This window comes from Protopterus annectens, chromosome 8.part1 (genome assembly GCF_019279795.1).
Source record: "Protopterus annectens isolate FY-2018-M chromosome 8.part1, PAN1.0, whole genome shotgun sequence".
Classification (NCBI taxonomy): domain Eukaryota; kingdom Metazoa; phylum Chordata; order Ceratodontiformes; family Protopteridae; genus Protopterus; species Protopterus annectens.
The window spans coordinates 496,469,474-496,489,618 of record NC_056742.1 but is presented as its reverse complement, the minus strand read 5'-3'; the positions used below and the strand labels follow the sequence as shown (position 1 = coordinate 496,489,618).

The following is a 20,145-nucleotide window of genomic DNA, read 5'->3' as shown; positions in this document are numbered from 1 at the left end:
TTGGTCCAGTATTACACTCGGTATGGGTATTGTGCCTGTATCACTGGATCCAGTATTACACGCAGTACAGGAATTGTGCCTGTTATTACTGGATCCAGTATTACACTCAGTACAGGTATTATCCCTGGTATTACTCAATCTGGTATATACAAGCATTAACCAAACCATTGGAGTAGAATTTATGAGGGAATATCTCACTAGTCATACAAATATGGAAAACAACTTAGTTAGTACTTTATGTGCTTTGATGGATGTCATCCTAGAAAATAATTTTTTTCAATTTGAGGACACATATTTCCAGCAAATTTCGGGTATTGCAATGGGTTTCAGAGTCGCAGCAAGTTTCGCCAACATAGTTATGGCCATGTGGGAAACTAAGTTTTTGTACTCTCATCCTTTAGCCTACAATATTGTGTTTTACAAAAGATACATAGATGATTTGTTTCTTTTATGGAGTGGAGATAAGGTATCATTCCATGAGTTTGTAGATCATCTAAACAATTCGACACATTTTCTGAAATTTACAATTGGTCACTTTGGTGAAAGCATCGATTTCCTAGATCTACACCTCAGTGTAAATCGAGAGCAACACAAGTTTGAAAGTGACATTTTCAGAAAGTCTAGTTTTGTCAATCAGTACCTACACCACGACAGTTTACATCCTAAGTTTATGAAACGTGGTGTAGTGAAAGGACAGTTTATTCGTCTAAGTAGACTGACAAGTAGAGATGAGATGTTTTTGGAAGAAGCTGACAAACTTCTAGCTTTCTTTACACATAGAGGTTATGACAACACATGGCTTAGAAATATACTAAAGGAAGTGCACTTGTTAAGGTCAGATGTTGCACGTCCTATTTTACATTTGCCAGTTTTAACTTCTAGGGTTACAACGAACACAAAAGTTAGGACTTGCGGTGAGTACACGTTAGCTTTTCCCATTCCAATATCGAATGAGATGACTTGGATTAGGAACATAATCATTGACAACTGGAAGGTACTACTTGGTAATAATGATTTGTGTTCTGTTATTGGTAAGGTTCCATTATTCACATATAAAAAAACAATTAGTATAAAAACTATTGTTGAAACCATCAAGTACACCAACAATGAAGTATGTCGTCAAGGCACTTTTCCCTGTAATAATTGTAAACAGTGTAGGTACGTATCAGGGAACAGCTCAATTTTCTTGAAACATTTAAGAAAGACTATCTACAGTAAGGGGTATTACACTTGCAAGACACACAATGTGGTGTATTTAGCTGTATGTGATTCATGTGAACATTTCTATATAGGTAAAACAATCAGGGCTTTATATAGGCGCATTTATGAACACAATTTAGCTATAAAGAAAAAAGACACGTCTAATGCCCTTGCAAGGCATGCTTTGTCCTGTACAGAATTTAAAAAGTTCAGATTTTCTGTTTTGGAAAGAGTAAAAGATGACTTATTTTTCTGGAAACTATAAAGTTTATTTAGAATGTAGGGAAGCTTTATAGCAGATTTTGCTAAATGCAGATCAGCCACCTGGGTTAAATGAAGTTATCAACATCAAATGTTTTTTACAAGTAAATAGAATATAACATTTAATGTTTTATCATTATTTGTAATTTAATTGTAATTCAATATGTTTAAAAACAGTTGTATAAATTTCACACTAGCATTTTTATGTAGTGAATAATTTTATGATATTAATTAAGTTTTTTTAAACATTGGTCAGTTATGGTCATGTGATTTAATTTAATTAGTATTTAAATGGTAGTTATAATGGGAACAACTTTTCTGAAGAAGTTCATGCATCATTAAATGTGAACGAAACGCGTAGAAGTTGTGTGGTTTCTGGCTACATTCCTGGTTCACGTCGTTTTCTTGGCATCTCCTTATTTAGTTCAATCTGGTATTACACTCGCTACAGGTATTGTGCCTGGTATTACTGTATCCAGTATTACACTCAGTACAGGTATTGTGCCTGGTATTACTGTATCCAGTATTATACTCAGTACAGGTATTGTGCCTGGTATTACTGGATCCAATATTACACTCAGTACAGGTATTGTGCCTGGTATTACTGGATCCAATATTACACTCAGTACAGGTATTGTGCCTGGTATTACTGTATCCAGTGTTACACTCAATACGGGTATTGTGCCTGGTATTACTAGATCCAGTATTACACTCAGTACAGGTATTTTGCCTGGCATGGAACAGGAAGCCTCCATGGTTTATTAATATGCAGGGTCCTGTCATATAACATTGTTTGCGACTTGATGGGGCCAAACATGACACTGAGTGATGCTAATGCTTGTAACTCTCCTAACCAGGCTCCTAGAAGATTATGTAAGGTTCTAGTCATTAATTCACATGTAACTGTACCTGCCTTTAACTCTGGTAGTACCAGGCAGCTGTGCATCTTCATTTTTGTGATGGCCCCTTTAACACATTCAGTATAGAGTTATTAAGGTAGAGCATCCCCATGGTGCAGAAGGATAAAGCATGTACTGCACCACAGATGACCTGTGTTCAATTAGTGGCATGGGTGCTGGAGGGGCCATTGGGGGAGGATGGGAGTCAGTGGTTGATGTTGGCTATCCCACCAGGGGTCAAGGCAGCCTAGACTTTCTGCAATACACAACATATGAGCCTGGTGACCTGAATGGTGAACAGGCTGTGAGCCACTTAGGGAGTTGCTGAAGCACACATGCACCTCCCAAGAGCAGTGATCTTGATGCTGCCAGCACTGCCACGAAGTGGTAGGAGTTGGGTGTTCTTCCCAGCAGTAGGTTGATTCTGCACTGGCATCCTGGATGTGGGGACAGATTAAGGGAAGGAGGAGTCAGGGAGAAATGAGTAGCCAAGGAGGGAGGAGTAGCCTGCGGAGAGGAGAGGAGCCTGGGGGGGCAATGGTAAGTCCAATAGAGCTGGGTTATGAAGGCAGGAACTAGTGATATTTGTGAGGAGAAAAAAATGTAAGATGCCCCTACTAGCTTTGTACCAGTCCACATTTTCTGCTTGTTACATTTACAGATAGATGAACCTTGACATATTACTGCACCTCAGTGATGTTACCAGTGATCCCTGCCCACATCCATGTACCAGGGTGTCATTGTTTCATACCAGAAAAAACTGTGGCAAGAGTGTCACTCAGACAGTGCTTTATGATTGGCACTGTTATTCTTTTTGGCATGATGTTATTACTTATTTCTTAGTTTCAGACTAATATCTGTGCTCTTCACATCATGTTTTGAATCATGAAGTACATGATGTACATGACGTACATGGCATACATGACATTCATGACATACATGACATACATGACATGCATGATGTACATGACATACATGATGTTCATGATGTTCATGACGTACATGACATACATGATGTACATGACGTACATGACATACATGATGTACATGACGTACATGATGTACATGACGTTCATGATGTTCATGATGTTCATGATGTTCATGACGTACATGACGTACATGACGTTCATGACATACATGACGTACATGACGTACATGACATACATGATGTTCATGACGTACATGACATACATGACATACATGACATACATGATGTACATGACGTACATGACATACATGACGTACATGACGTACATGACATACATTACGTTCATGACGTTCATGATGTTCATGATGTTCATGACATACATGACGTTCATGACATACATGACGTACATGACGTACATGACATACATGATGTTCATGATGTTCATGACGTACATGACATACATGACATACATGATGTACATGACGTACATGACGTACATGACATATATGACGTACATGATGTACATGACATACATTACGTTCATGATGTTCATGATGTTCATGACGTTCATGACGTAAATGACGTTCATGACGTACATGACATACATGACGTATATGACATACATATCTACATACCATCATATCTCCTTACTTATCAAACAAAAAAATAAATAAATAAATAAAACAAAAAAAACAAAAACAAAAAAAAAACAACGTAGGGCACACCACACCAGTGTTCGAGAGAGAAACTGCTTTATTGACCAGAAAGATGACTGAGCACTTTCAACTGCACATCCCAGGCTTCATCAGAGTCATCATACAAAACATCACTTCCTTTTTATATTAAAAACCTGTGAGATCACAACTAACTAATTGGCTGCTGCCTAAATTAAAATAAATGTTATACACCTAAAAACATTGAATATATTGTTAAAATGTCACTAGAAATCACATTAATTACCTCAACTGTTGATCACACACCCAATGTAAACAAAAATAATACAGTGAACAAACTGTATTTAAACCTCATTCCTGACATCTAGATGTTAATAGACCTCTGCTTCAAAAGTGGGGCAATAGAAATATTGCCATTTATCTCTGGAAAGTTTTTGGTATTCAGTCTCAATTGCCACCTTGTTTCACACAACTCAAGAGCAGTTTTAAAGTTGCCACCCCTTTCATTCATTTCAACCCTATCAATAATAAAAAACAAAAATCTTTTAAAGTTTAAGCAACATACTGAGTGGTTATATAGTGCACTACTAGTTTTCTTTTTTTTGATGTCCCTCACATGCTCGGCAATTCTATCCTTTAATCTACGTATGGTTTTCCCCACTTAGAATGCCGAGCATGTACTACAGGATGCTGTATAGACAATGTTTGTTGTAGTGCAAGTACCCCTTCCTGGACATTACTCTTTACTGTTCTCCTATGTTTCCGCCTTCGTAGTTTTTTTTTTTGTTATATGTTATTCATATGTGTGGAGCTTTTCTCCCCAGGCCTACACTGAAAATGGACCTGTGTCCAGTGGACTATCCCAGTTAACAAATGTAAAATAAATAATAATATTAAATTAAGCTCACTTCTTTATTTTCACAACTCAGAAACCCATATTGTTCAACAGTACTATGAGCAGAAGGACTTAATGCTTAACGTCAGCCATTTATGAATCTTATATCATATTTTTATCCTAAACAAATCATGATATTTTTATAAGTGGCATGTCAGTCCTAACATGTAAAAGAAAAGAAACAAATATACAAGATCTCAGATTACCAGTTCAGTCGCAAAACATTACATCTTAAATTATTGAATGAGCCTTGTGCTGCAACAAAATCAGTAACAGGGTTAATCTTAAATACCAGCTGTGTGCCTGAAACCCATAACCTTGTTATCTTCTCATCTCAGTAGTGACTATTTACCTTTCTGACTTGTGAACGAACAGTAATACATCACCACATACAGGCTTTCTCCCCTTCCACTTTCTGGCATGCTGCATGAGAAGTCTTTTATTAATATTAAAGAAGCTCAGATTAAAATGATGCTTACATTTTAGTTGGCTGATTTCTGGTTGCAACATCAACCCTGTCTGTCGTGATAGCTTCATATAGCAGCTTTCAGACACCTACAGATTAATCCCAAACTTCACACTTAGAATATGAAACATTTTCTCAGATTATCAGCATGAATTGCATGTGCCTGGGTTACAGAATGTGGTGCTGTGAAGTTATAATGGAAACCAACACTCCGCAGTGCCAAGATCTCAACAATATCCATCCAAGTTACTAAATAGCTGAAAGCAAAATATCAGCATTGCAGTGGCCCATCTCTGAATTTCCAGATTCACTGCAGAAATAACTATATAGCTCCATAAGATTTTATATTCTGAGGTAATATTCACTGAGCGTAAAACGTCCTTCCTTATATTCATATTTTGAACTTCTGAATAACTCCTGTGATATATTTACTACTCTGTTAATTTGTATCAGCTGAATAGTGAAATGTACATACTTTCCATTTCACAGTCTGCGAACATGTACACAATCCGTATGTTTTTCATTTCACAGTCCGTGGAGCAGTACACATTCTATGTTTTTCATTTCTCAGTCTGTGGATCATAACACAATTTGTATGTTGCTTACTTCACAATCTGTAAACTATGACACAATCTATGTTTTTCTTGCCAGAGTCTCCTGACCCTAAATATTGTTCATTTCTCAGTCTGTGGACCATAACATAATCTATGTTTTTCAGTTCTCACTCTACAAGCTGTAACACAATGTGTATGTTTTTACTTCATAGTCTGGGGACCATGAATTACAGTCTGTGGATAAAGGTTAGCAAGGTTAGCAAGCCTGGGATTTTTGAAGAAGACTTGAGCCAGTGCCAAGCTAAAGCAGGCAAATGCAGCAGTAGCTCTCTTAAAAATAACTACATCTGGAAGTCTATTTAAGTAAAAAAGAATTACTACAATTACAGCTAGATATTGGCATTGCCAGCATTCACTGAATGAATGCTAATGGTACATTGATCACAATTCCTAACAGTTTGAACCCAACCACCTCCTTCACTGTGCCCAACCTACAGATCTGCTGGCAATGAAAAATGGGGAAAAAATATAGAAGTACTGCACTCTGTGTGCAGGAACAAGAATATTACTCTGGCTAGTGAAAAAAATTCATTTTTCCCCTTCAGTTGTATTGATGATTCAGTGCGTACTAGTTTCACCACACTTTTCAAGAAATAGTCAAACAACCCCAAGGTAAAAACTAGATACACTATCTAAATAATGGTACAACAAAAGTCTTGTGAAGTGTTGGATTTTCTTAGCTTTATTTAAGGAACCATATTTCAGTTCACTTAATTCAACCCAAAGTAATACAAAAATCAGCATTCTTAATAACCTATTTGAGTGCAAACTACATACACTGTCCCAGTGGACTGTGCCCCTTCTGAGAAGGTACACCACCTCTGACTATGTAGTTGCTACAAAATATAATAATACTGGCAAACTTTGCTCTTTGATGGATACTGCCTTCCAACAGATCATATCAACCATAACTGCCCTTTGCTCTCATGTATTGTATACCCTGTCATGAAAGGAGGTACTGCCAGCACAGCTAGCTGGAATTTTGTAAATAATTATATGTCATTTGTGAATATCAAACTAATTTATGCAAGATGCTTTTGTTACAAATGTATCAGAACTGTATGTCATTTAAGATGCTTGTGTTACAAATGTATTACAACTGTATGTCATGTGTATATGAAACTGCTTTGTACAGATGTTTGTCTTGAAAATGTATTTGTAAAGTGCTTGTGCTTAAAATGTATCCGCAATGTGCCCTACTGGAAGAGAACAGAAATGTACATGCACTGTTGTAACTGTTTAAATGTATATGTTAACAAAGGAAACTGGAGGGTTAACCTCAGTCCAGAAAACTTTAGAAAAATATCTGAAATTAAATTACTTTATAGGCTACGCAATAAAGAGGCTATCTCTCAAACTTTCAGTGCAGCTAGAGACACATAGTCTGCACTAGGAAACTTTCTGTATTGTCTTTTTGGTGAACTAATTACTACCACTGAAAGCATAAAGGAATGTAATTGTTTTAGCCCTTGTCTATGTATTTTTACAGGTAGATGCTAAATGCTACTAGCTGCTATCAATGGTTGTTCTGTCTGGAAACTAGAAGTCAGATGACAAGAAGTGATATCATTATGCAGGCTATCCCAGCAGTAATGTTTTAGATATTATTTGGAGAAGTCTCTTAGAGAGACAGAGCAGTCTGTATTCTGTCTTGGACCTGACAACAAGAACCAATCACCACATCATCCGTGTTGCTCTAATTCAGTAAGTAGGGAATAGTAACTCTCTTAGATGCAGTCAGGAATATAGTGAAGCTTAGTTTAGATATTTTTCTTTATTTATTTGAGACTGTCTTGCAATGTTGTTTTAAATATTTCCTGTGATTTTGAACTCAGATGTCACTGTGAATATATATTTAGTATTGTCTTATTCTTTTATTATTTATTATTAAATATATTTAAACATTTTATTGTGGCTGATCTTTGGTAGTGATATTTAAGTTTTGAGAGTACTTGCATATTTATTTGGTGACACTGTGTGGGCCACTCCTAACAGCCTTGGTCTTGGTCAAACTACCATTTGTATTAACAATAAGATTACACAGTAAGATTGGACACACTTTCTTAAGGGCCTTAAAGTAGCTGATAAGGAGTGACTGGTGGCAGTGATAACTACCTTATAGTCTGGGCAGAAGGGGGCATAGCTAGTAATCCTGTGTCAGCCTTTCCCAGGTGTGTGTGTGTGTGTGTGTGTGTGTGTGTATATACATATATATATATATATATATATATATATATATATATATATATATATATATATATCAAACCGCAAAGAATGTATGTGTCAGCTACTTGGGCAGGGACATGAACTAGTGGTTGGACAGAGAGGGTGCTAGAGGTCTTGGATTGGTCACTCAGCTGAGATCTCAAATCTATAGCTGTGCCAGTGGGGATTCTTATTGGGGATCTGGAGGAAGAGAGAGAAAACAGTCCCAGACTGACTGTTGTCTCTCTGTGTTCTTAAAGGAAATTGCCCTTGTTGCAGAGAGCTGCACCTGGAAATATTTTTTTTTATTTATTTACATTTGTTGACCAGGATAGTTTGACTGGATACATGTCCATTTTCAGTAGAGGCCCAAGGAGAAAAGCTACAAGCTTACAAACAGATAAAGACAAGCAAGTTACAGTATATGCATAAACATATTGTATAAATATCGTGTATGTACCTGCTTAACCTCTCAGTGAACGTCCCCCACTGGTGCCAGTGGTGATGATTGAGGCTCCTTGATTACGGATCCATTGGTGGGTTGTCACATGCCCCCAAAAGTGATAGCACCTTTCTGTACACTTATTTCTCACTGAGAAAAGAATAAAAAATGTAAGAACTACAGTAACATTTTGCTATTTCAGCTTGTGATTGGTAAACAAATACACTGTTACAACAAGTCATAACACTTTTATTTGTCAGAATTAATTATATGATGGTCTTGTGCTTTCATGTACGAGATGCCTACGCACTCCTTCCCAAAAAGGCAGCCCAGTCCTCTGCATATGTCTGATGCTTGATGGTGAGGAGAGAGAAAGAAAAAAGAAAAAAACTAGTATAATAATGTAGTAATTTCAACATGTTGTGTTTGAATACATATTCTGACTCCCAAACATACACTAAACACTTCTTGGAGAGTGACAGCATTTAAATAAAATCAGAGACAACTGAGAGCTGGGGGTCACCTCAATAAAAACAAAGAAACAGAAAAGAATTGTGCCCATGCTGTCCTTAGAATTGTTGGTACTTTCCAAGCTCTGCTGATCTCTCTTTCTGTCATTGAAACAAGCTTCTCCCCTCAGTGGAAACATGATGGTACTGTGTAGTAAAGGAAATAGGCACCCCCCTCTAAAAATGAGCAGCAAACCTTCTAATAAAACAATTACCCAGCAACTACAATGACGATGGCAGTAGTCATCTCCATTGAAAAATGTTTAAATGTTCTTCCTTTTCAGCACTATGGCATGTGGCCCCATCCTACCTGGTATTTCAGCCAACTTCAATGCTTAGATATGCAGACCTGAGCTAACAGAACGCACTCACAGCTTGCAGGTATGATCAGAAAAAAAACTTGTGATTGTGGCTCGGCTCTTTCTTGACTCTTTAACCTGTTCGATCATGGGCCAGAGACAAGCTTATACTCAGGCTCGAGCCAACTCTGGCTTGCCCACCTCTGTCTGTGGGACATAACACAATTGGCATTTTCCCCATCTCACAGTCTGTGGACCATAACAGATCCCGTATGTGTTTCATTTCACAGTTTATAAACCATATGATCAGTATGCTTTTCATTTCACGGTCTGTGGACCATAACAAAATCTGTAGGCTTTTTCTTTCACAGAATGAGGACCACAACAGAGTGTGTATGTTTTTCATATCACAGTTTGTGGACCATAACACAATCTGGATGCTTTTTATTTCACAGTATGCAGACCTTAACACAGTCTGGATGATTTTTATTTTGCAGTCTGTGGACCATAACACAATCTGTATATTTATCATTTCACAGTGTGTGGACCATAACAAACTCTGTATGTTTCTTGTATCACAGTTTGTGGACCATAACACAATCTGGATGCTTTTCACAGTTTGTGGACCATAATATAATCTGCATGGTTTTCATTTCACAGTATGTGGACTATAACATAGTCTGTATGTTTGTATGTTTTTATATCATAATCTCTGGACCATAACACAGTCTGTATGTTTTTCATATCACAGTTTGTAGACCATAATATAACGTGTATGTTTTTCATTTCACAGTTTGTGGACCATAATACAATCTGCATGGTTTTCTTTTCACAGTATGTGGACCATAACACAGTCTGTATGTTTTTCATTTCACAGTATGAGGACCATAAGACAGTCTCTATGTTTGTATGTTTTTATATCACAGTCTATGGACCATAACAGAATCTGTATGTTTTTTATTTCACAGTCTGTGGAACATAACAAAATCTGTATGCTTTCTGTTTCATTGTCTGTGGACCATAACACAATTGGTATGTTTGTTTTTATTTCACAGTCTGTGGACCATAACACAATCTGTATGCTTTTTATTTCAGACTGTAGACCAGTACATCCTGCACATTAAAGTTGTAGATTATGAAGGAAACGGTTATGAGGCTACAGGAACTGCAACTATCCTGATTACTGATACAAATGACAATGCACCCCAGTTTAGGCATTCTCAGGTAAATTATAGATATCTCTGCATTTGATAACGTATACTGTTAATTTGGTTTGCTTTTTAAAAAAAATTCTTTAGCCATAAAATACAGCTAATAATATTATAATTATAAAATAATTTTTATTTATTATATTTTTTTTATTTTGTTTGTTAACCGGGTAGTGCCCGACTGGGCAAGCGGCCCGTTTTCAGTGCAGACCCGGGGAGAAAAGCTCCACATTGTACAATACAATATAATACAGAAAAATGCAATACATACAGCATTAATTTATAGACAAAGCAACTTGTAATTTATATACAGAACAAAAACAAGCTCAAGTAAAAATTCAGCAACAATGATAGATATGCAATTAAGCAGAGAAATAATGAATTTTGATTAGAGTCAAATATCATATGTAGGTAACAGTTATGCACATTGTATGTTTGAAGCATGTATCTGTGCTAAGGATGTCTATCAATGTGCTGATCCCAAAACAGAGCAGTGATGGCAGAGTCCAGTAAAGAGGATGAAATAAGAAATCTGGGTAGGTGAGGAGCAATACGAGGTTGTAGATATTAATAGGTGTGAGAAGTAGGTGACCCCTACAGGGTGTAAGTAAAGGGTATGAGAAGGAAATTAGGCAGAAGAGTGGCAAAAGCACAGCCAGTGATGAGCAAGGTGCTCCTTCAGGAGGAGCTTGAACCGATGGAGGTCAGGGGTTTGAGTTATGGAATCAGGAAGAGTGTTCCAGAGTCTGGACATTTTGTGCGAACAGAGTGAGTCACCATGAAAGTTGAGGGAGTTGGAAACATTTAGCAAATGTTTGTTAGAAGATCTGAGAGAGCTGAGATTGTTATTGGGCAGGACTAAGATGGAGATAGCAGGGTAGTTGCTAGGTTGATTGATTATTTTGTGGGCTAAGGTTAGTTGTTGTAGTGATAAAAGGTTGGGAAGTTCTGGCCAGTTTAACGGAGAGAGAACTGAGCAGTGGTGGGATCTGTGCAGTTGGTTAGTAGAATATTTTGCAGTCTTACTGTAGCATGATTCTAGGTTGTTGAGGTCTGAATTTTGAAGGTTTGTGAATATTAGGGACCTGTACAAGAGGGAGGATAGCAGGTGTGAGCGAGCTGTGGAAAGTCTGGCATTTGGGGTTAGGAATGGTGTGGCTCTGTCTAGGATGCCTAGTTTAATGTGGACTTTGACTGTAAGTGCAATATTTTTATCAAATGTTAGACCATCGTCTATAGTAACACCTAAAAGTTTAGTGTGGCTAGTAGTTACTATTTTGGTACCATTTGCAGAGATGATTGAGAGTGGGGGATAAGAAGGTTTGAGTTTTTTATTACTGAAAACTATAATCTTAGTTTTGTTCGGGTTCAGAATGAGTTGTTGGGAGAGGTATTTTTCAATGTCCTGAAATGCTGATTGCATTTTTAGTTGTGGTTCTTGGGGTGCGGTGGCTGAACAAGTGAGTGTGGCATCATCTGCGTACTAAACTATGGATGCTAGTTGAGTAGCAGAGCTGAGCTCATTAGTAAATATGATAAAGAGAAGTGGACCAAGTATAGAACCTTAGGGTACACCAACAGAGATGGGGAGAAGGGGGGAAAGTGAGGTTTCCTGTTTTGTAGCCTGTTGATGGTTGGAAAGATAGCTATGGAACAAAAAAAGATGCCAATGAAATACTAAGAAATCCCAGCTGTTTATTGTAAGCACTTTTGTTCATCAACACTATACAATGAACTTCTTCAGACAACAAATACCCAACATTCTATGTTTTATATAAGACCCATCATTAATTAGTCAATTAAATAAGCAAAACCTTTTAAAGCCCTAGTAACAATTTTGTCTCGTATATACTAGCTATGGAACAAAGTTAGAGCTGAAGGGCTGAGGCCATGGGAGGACGGTTTATTGAGTAGCAGCTGGTGGGATATGGTGTCAGAGGATTTAGACATATCAAGAAAGATGGATGAGACAAGCTGGCCTTCATTCATGTGATGATGAATAGTGTTAGTGAAGGTTAGAAGGGCAGCGCTTGTACTATGTTTTGGTCTAAAGCCATGATAGGAACTGGAAAGTAGATTATTGTTAAGGAAATAGTTCATGAGTTGCTTGCGGATGCATTTTTCTAGGATTTTTCCCAGGGAGGGGCTATGGGGCGATAGTTCTTTGGAGGGTTCCCCAATAATTATATACAGTTGTTATACAAAGTGATGTCCAAAGGAAATGAGGTCAAGCAGACTTTAAGAGCAATTGTCATTGTCAACGTGTGTCTTTATAGTTCATAATTCATATGTGAATACTGGGCTAACATCCCAAAGGACCATTTTAAGCCTAGTCAATAACCTGTGGTCAGAATCAAACCCTGCACTTTGCCAAACCCACCCATTACCATGATGATACTATACTACGATACAATATCAGAATATGTTTAATATATCACAGTATAGCAGCACAGTTTAAATAATTTGCATAAAAATGACACACAAAACATGCAGCTGATATGCAGCAGAAACACTATGAAAATGTCCTCACGTGACTCAGAAACAAAGCAGTATCATGTCTGTAGAAGAGGTATGTTTTACTTTGCTCTGAACCTGCTGGTGGTGCATTAAATACAATCCAATGAGAACATCCGCGTGAATAGCATTGTTAACATAATTCACAGTCATGGGTATCGCATTGCATGCATAACATCTTCAGACTGCGTTACAATACAAAGGTTGACTAGCTGTGTGGCAGTTGTATCAAAAGTTGACAGAATTACAGTGTGAACCTACATAATTCATTGCACATAAGTCACATGGGGCTAAAAAGTATGCATTAGTAGAAAAACATATGTAGTTACCCAAACCCCCCCATGAAAATATACGGACAAAGTTACACACACACACACACACACACACACACACACACACACATATATATATATATATATATATATATATATATATATATATATATATATATATATATATATATATATATATATATAAATATATATATGTATATATATATATATATATATATATATATATGAAAATGCAAATAAATGCAGGAAAACAGCTGCACAATACTGTTGACGCACAGCTTCTCCATGTTGCACCAACATGCTGTCAGTGAATAAGTGTGCGTGTGTTTAGAATACCAAGCAGAAGAACTACATGCTCCTGTCCACCACTCCACCCTTCACTATTAAAATATTTGTATGTTCCTACTACAGGGCCTCAGTCTAGGGTACAGCGGTTGCTGTGTTATGCACTTGTTACTTACCAAGTCCCACTTGTCCATCACGGATGTTATTGTACATATTGCTATACTGTAAGTCCATGTCATAAAACCTACTGTTACCTAAGTACCTTCTGTACTGTTTACCTGCAGGGTGCACAGGTGGCCATGCTATGTATCCTGTCATGTAGTGGCACAGTTACCAGTCCACTCCTGACAGTCTGCAGAATGCCATTAAAATGTGCGACACATGGTGTTTGTGCACAGCATATGGTACACTTTTCTTAGTATTGCACACTCCATACTTTTATTCCCATGTGGCACACACCATACTTTTACTCTGTTTAATTTATTTGGGTTTCTAATACCATGACAGGAATGTACCCTTTTCCTAAGTCAAGGTACAATTAAAGTTCATGAAATTAGTATTGTTTCAATCTTTGATGTCAGCCAGTAGTGCTCTTTGCAGTACGTGCAATATCCCCAGTAATGACTCCTTCCACTATTCATATAGATTTACATGTATCAGTAGCATATCCAAATATGACTGTAATTTTTTTATGAGACTCATTGCTCATACTACTATTGGAACTGTCTAGACATCCTTATTCCACCTTGCTCTTGTTTCTGCCTGCAGATCCTGGTATTTTATGACTTTGTGTGTCTCTGTATGCAAAGTACTGTAATCACTATGTGTACCAATTTCAGTAATCAATGCTACTTTTGTCTTTTTTTCATGATCTACAATCTCTGTTTTTCTTGAGTCTATCTTTTGAGTGGTTGATAATGAGTGATCCCATGTGATACAAACCATAATTTTCTAGAATGCTTTGTGGCTCATGTTTCCAGTGCTTGTCAGTTGCTTCTATAATGTAGTGTATGTCCATGTGATTCATCTCATGAATCATGCATTCATCAATCCAGCAGCAGAGGTGCCCACCAGTGTGCATGCAGTAAGCAGAGTGGGCACATCTAAATGTGGCAGCTAACATTTCCCAGAATGCTGGACATTAAGTAAGTGTGGCATGAATATCAGCATCTGTCTTTAAACCCAAGTGTGAGCAAATGGTAACAGTCAGTGAAGCTGATGCCTGCAGAGGTCCAAACAAGCACCCCCCCCCCCTCAAGAAATAAGAGGCAACTAAGGTAGCTCATTTTTCCTTCCTTACTACTCCAGCAACACCTCACATACACTGAAATCCTTGATTCAGAGACTCTATGTGGAGATAGACAGAATTGTCTAGCAGTTATTACTGAGGATTTCAGTTACAAGCTGTTAAGAGTTTCATTATGTAGTGCATGGTTTGATTCTCTTGGCTTCCATTTACAAAGTGTTCTGACAGAAAGGCAGCAGCCATTTACTAGGCGAAGTAAATGTGTCTCAGTATTACAAGGACAATTAAGAGCATTAGTTACAAGTACAAGCAGGGCCAGCCTTGGGTGAAATGATGACCAAGATGAAGGGCTGCATGGTGTAGCCCCTGACATTCCCATGCACCCCCTATCAGTGTACCTCTTTCTTTTCATCCTGCCCCCCCTCCATCATTATTATGATCTCCTTCTTTCTTCTCTTCATATTGTTTTCTCCTGCATTCTTTCCACCCATCCCAAACTGGTAAAGACTCTGCACTCTAATAAATGTGCAGGAAATAAATGAATGAACTAAGCTGGGATGGTTGAGAGCTACTAATTACACCAAAACCATGTGTTCCCGGGTGCTCTGATCTGTATTTCACTGCTTTTTTTCGAACAACCTTTTCATATAATGACTGAATAAAAATCATAACTTAGGAAACAGTTTTCATCTTCCTCTTTGACTTTCCCTTTTTACACAACCTTTCAAACAAATCTTAATTAGCCAAGATTAAACTGTAATAACCATGGAGGAAATAAACAAATTAAGCCAGGGGTATGGCAGTGCCTAGGCCTCAACAAGTTATGGGGTTGTAGATGCCCTGAAGTACATTTTAGAGCTTTCCCCCCCAATTTCTTTGTTTCAGTTATGGCCTGAACAAAAATCACGAGTAAGGAAAGAATTATAGTCTTATTTTTTCTTTCAAGGAAGAAACAAGTTGTGTGCAAAAAGGTTTAATGTTCAAACAACATGTCAGTTTACAAGATATTAAAAAGACAAATGCTTCTGAGAATACATAAATATGAGAGTATTGTCTTCCCCCAAAGAAAGCAATATAGTCACCTTCTGTGTATACCCCTGGTGTTAGATTGAGATGATAGTGAAGGCAAAAATGGTGACAGTCATATTTCAAGTGACTACTGTCAAACATATACAGCACGGCTCTTCAGCTCACCCCCAAAACATAGCTTCCATCTGTGAACTCCTTTGATGTTAGACTGGGAGAAAATTGATAAAAAAAAAAAGCAAGCAGACAATAATAGTAAGGTAAGTCAATCTGTCACTGTCAAATGTTAATACCATACCTCCTAACAAGTACCATCAACAGATAACCATCTGTATATGCATCTGATGTTTGATTGTGAGGAAAGTGAAAAAAAAATAAAAAATAATGATTTTACTGTAATGAATACCAATTTATTGCTCCTGGGCAGTATACTACCCCTACAAAAACTGTAGTGACCTTCTGTGCACAACTCTAAAAGCAGTAAAGAACACGCTGTCCATATCACCCACACACTAGCTATAACAATCTTCTGTGCACATCTCTGAGATTTGAGAGGAAAATTAAAGAAAACATTACCACAATGTCCTTAGCAACCCACACAAGCTACAGTGACAATGTGTGCTTACTTTTGAGGTTTGATTGTGAGGAAAATTAAAACTAATATTGCTCAAATCATCTCTACCCCCCCAACAAGCTGCAGCAACTTTCTGTGCATACCTCTGAATAGGGTCAGTTTTAGACTGGGGGCCAGATTTAATAATGCATACACTAGAGGTTTCATGATCTGTATTCAAGAAAATCCCTACCACATTTCTTGTGCTTTTTACTCACTCAGAAAGATTATACTATGTGCATATAGCCCACAGCTTGTGCTAACTTTTATGAATCCCTCTCAAAATTTAAAGTTGAAAGAAAATGGAAAACTAAACCTAGGAGGAAGAATGTGCGAGTTATGCTTGTGTTGTCTGTTCACTCAGAAGAACATACACTTAGTGTAGCCATTAATGAATTCCAGGCTAGGTTGTGTTGAGATCCCAGGTCACTACTAAACCTGTATCAAAATCTACTTATATAGCCTGATTTGTGAATGCACCACTTCTGTTGAAGTTCTGAGACTCTGTGATACATTTTATTCCTTATTTTTAAAAGATGGTTTATTTATTTAATTATTTGCTATTTGATAACCGGGTGCTTGGGTTAGTCTCTTTTCCCTTTTCAGCCATGAACTGAGCTCCATGAGCAGCAAATATAGTCATTTTATGGAAGAGAATCGATATATAGTTTATCAGGATTTACATTTATAAGAAGTACATAATTTATCTTAGAAGAGAAACAAATTAGTAAGAGGCCAGTAAGTACATAAAGCTAATAATCTTTTAATAAATATTCACAATATAAACAGCAACTATGGCATTTATTTATTAGTTATATCTGTCATGTTATTGGCAATCTTGACTTCAGCACTGAATATTGTATGCACAGTGGTGAAAGAGATTAACTATCGTCATGGTAAGATTTGCATTTAGATTCTATGTGAAGGTGGTCCTTTATCATTTTCTTAAATTGTTTAATAGTTTCCTGATCTTTTACTGCATTATGCAAGTGGCTGCAGGTGAAGAGCCCCAGTCTAGAGGAGGCTTTTTCTCAGTTTTGCTAAAATGTAGGGCAGATCAGACTGAGACCAAGACCAAGGTAGCTTCTGAGGCCATAGTTACTGGATACTAATTTTACAGTTAAGCGACAGGCAGTAACCTTGTTTTAGTGTCTTATTACCTTTCTGTCTTTCTTTGTTACTACCCAGAAGAGTTAAGTGTTTGCCTAACAACACTGTGTAAATCCAGGAGTCCACAGATAAAAACTGCCGATATTATTTTTATTTATTATTATTTAACATTTGTTGACTGCGAAAGTATAACTAGGACAGAGCCTATTTTCAGCAGAGACCCAGGGAGAAACACTCCAGATGCATGTCTTTAGAATGTGGGATGAAACCGGAGCACCTACAGGAAACCCATGCAAATGCAGGGAGGACATGCAGACTCCACACAGATAGCACCCCAGCCGGGAATCGAACCAGAGAACTTCTTGCTGTGAGGTGACAATGTTAACCACTGCACCACTGCGCCACCCACAAAATCACATATACATGCACACCACTCACACACACACACACACACACACACACACACACACACACACACACACACACACACACACACACACACACACACACACACACACACACACACTGTACATTTGGCTACGGCCAAATTAAAGGATTGACAGGTCATCTAGAGCACATCTTTGGGGTGTTGGTGGGAACAAGAACACATGGATAAACCCACACAGAGATATGAATGACAGGCAAACACTACACAGAAGAAGCCACACCCAAGGACAAAACCAGAGCCATGCACCTTCAGATGATAGTGCTACTTACTGCATCCCTGTGGGGGTTAGAAATTTTCACACACATTCTGCTCCTGCCAGAACACCAGTGATAACCACTTATCATGTGCAATGTTGATGTTTGTGATGAAAAGGAAGTACAGCCATCTTGTTACTTGTAAATGCATTAAAGTCCTCAACACATACACACACACACAGACACACACTCACACACTCACACACACACACACACACACACACACACACACACACACACACACACACACACACACACACACAGAAGCAAAAGCCATAACAATGCTAGTCTCACACTGATGTCAGCAAATATAATCCACTGAGTGACATTTCTTGTGCCACGCCATGTCAGTGATTACTGTTAAATAATGATCAAAGAACAGCAGCAGGAAGCCATGACCCATGTACCAATTAATCAAAGCCACCTTACTGACTGTGTACACCTCAAGTGTCTGACTGCCATAAAACACTATTACAACAACTACTACTAATAATAATAATAATAATAATAACTGCACAGTAATTACAAAGCATTTATCTTACTTAAAATGAACACTAATCATCTAAAGCCAGTTTAGGCATTGTTTAAACTCAGCACACAGCAAGAGGGTCAGTAACTTTTATCCCCAGAGAGCACCCACTCCCACCCCTACCCAGTAGTTAAAAATCATATCTGTATACTCTTCTGACATATGACTGTGATAAACTGATGTCCATGTAACATATTTGAGCTTTGTTACACACAAATAGTAGGCATACATTAAAGCATTTAATGTTGTTCCAAACAAATTACATTAGTCCTGTAAATACAGAATAATGTACAAACAACAGTTAATCACTTTCCTCTGTAGACAGCCCCAGCAATTATAGCTACATTGTTTGTGTATATATCAGATGCACAATTCTCATTAAATAAATAAAATAAATAAATAAAATAAGGGATACATGGTAATATGTTCAAGTTGCTGTTAACTTATTAGTGCAAGAATAAGAGCCATATTTTAAATATTGCCCTTATATAGTGAGAAAGTTGCTAAAGTAACATGTTTTATTTTTTTTTTCTGAAGGAAATTTAGTCTGAAACTCATTTATCATCATTTAGAGACTGTAGTCCTCAAGGACTTGCCAGAAAACTATACCTTATTTGAGGAATAGACCAAAAATAAGTCAAAATAAGGGACATTTTGAGAAATCAGGGAGAGTTTCCACTTTACTTTAATGAAATATATATTAGTCCAAGCTGCTCGGTCACATAGGCTGTCAACTTCTCTGCTTAAGAAATATGGACAAAGTGAAAAATAATGCAGGAATAAAGCCTAAAAATCAAAAACAGTTTTAAAACATCACTCTAGTTCATTTAGGAAGGTAATATAACAATAGGTCATACATCAGTAAACATTTTCTGAAAAACTAAGAAATATGAAACTCTAATGTCTGCCATTTCTGTAAATAGTAATCCTTAGTGATTTAACAGAAAATCAAAGCATTTTACGATGAACAAGGCAAAATAAAAGAGGCAAAATGATGGACAGATGAAAGATATGCTACGTCCTCCACTACCTATATCTGGTTGCCTGCCAGTGGAAAAAAAAGTCCACTTGCCTGCTACTATCCAGACTATTTTGCTCCTCAACTTAGAAGTTCTATTTAGTCCAATATTCAAAATTTGGGGGGGTTTCAGCTCGATCCAATCCATGATCTATACAATGAATCCTGATTTGCTGTACGAATCATGGGTGGGACCAATCCAAAAGGCT

The 20,145-nt window shown here is 37.4% G+C and overlaps 1 protein-coding gene across 1 annotated transcript in view; it reads left to right on the top strand.

The window, feature by feature from the left end:
• The window catches only part of LOC122810164 (cadherin-4-like), a 368,858-nt gene that overhangs the window by 231,497 nt on the left and 117,216 nt on the right, over positions 1–20,145 (top strand). Inside the window, exon 6 of the mRNA XM_044081642.1 lies at positions 10,488–10,616. Within this exon, the coding sequence (XP_043937577.1) occupies positions 10,488–10,616 (129 nt within the window). The remainder of the gene's footprint in view (positions 1–10,487; positions 10,617–20,145) is intronic.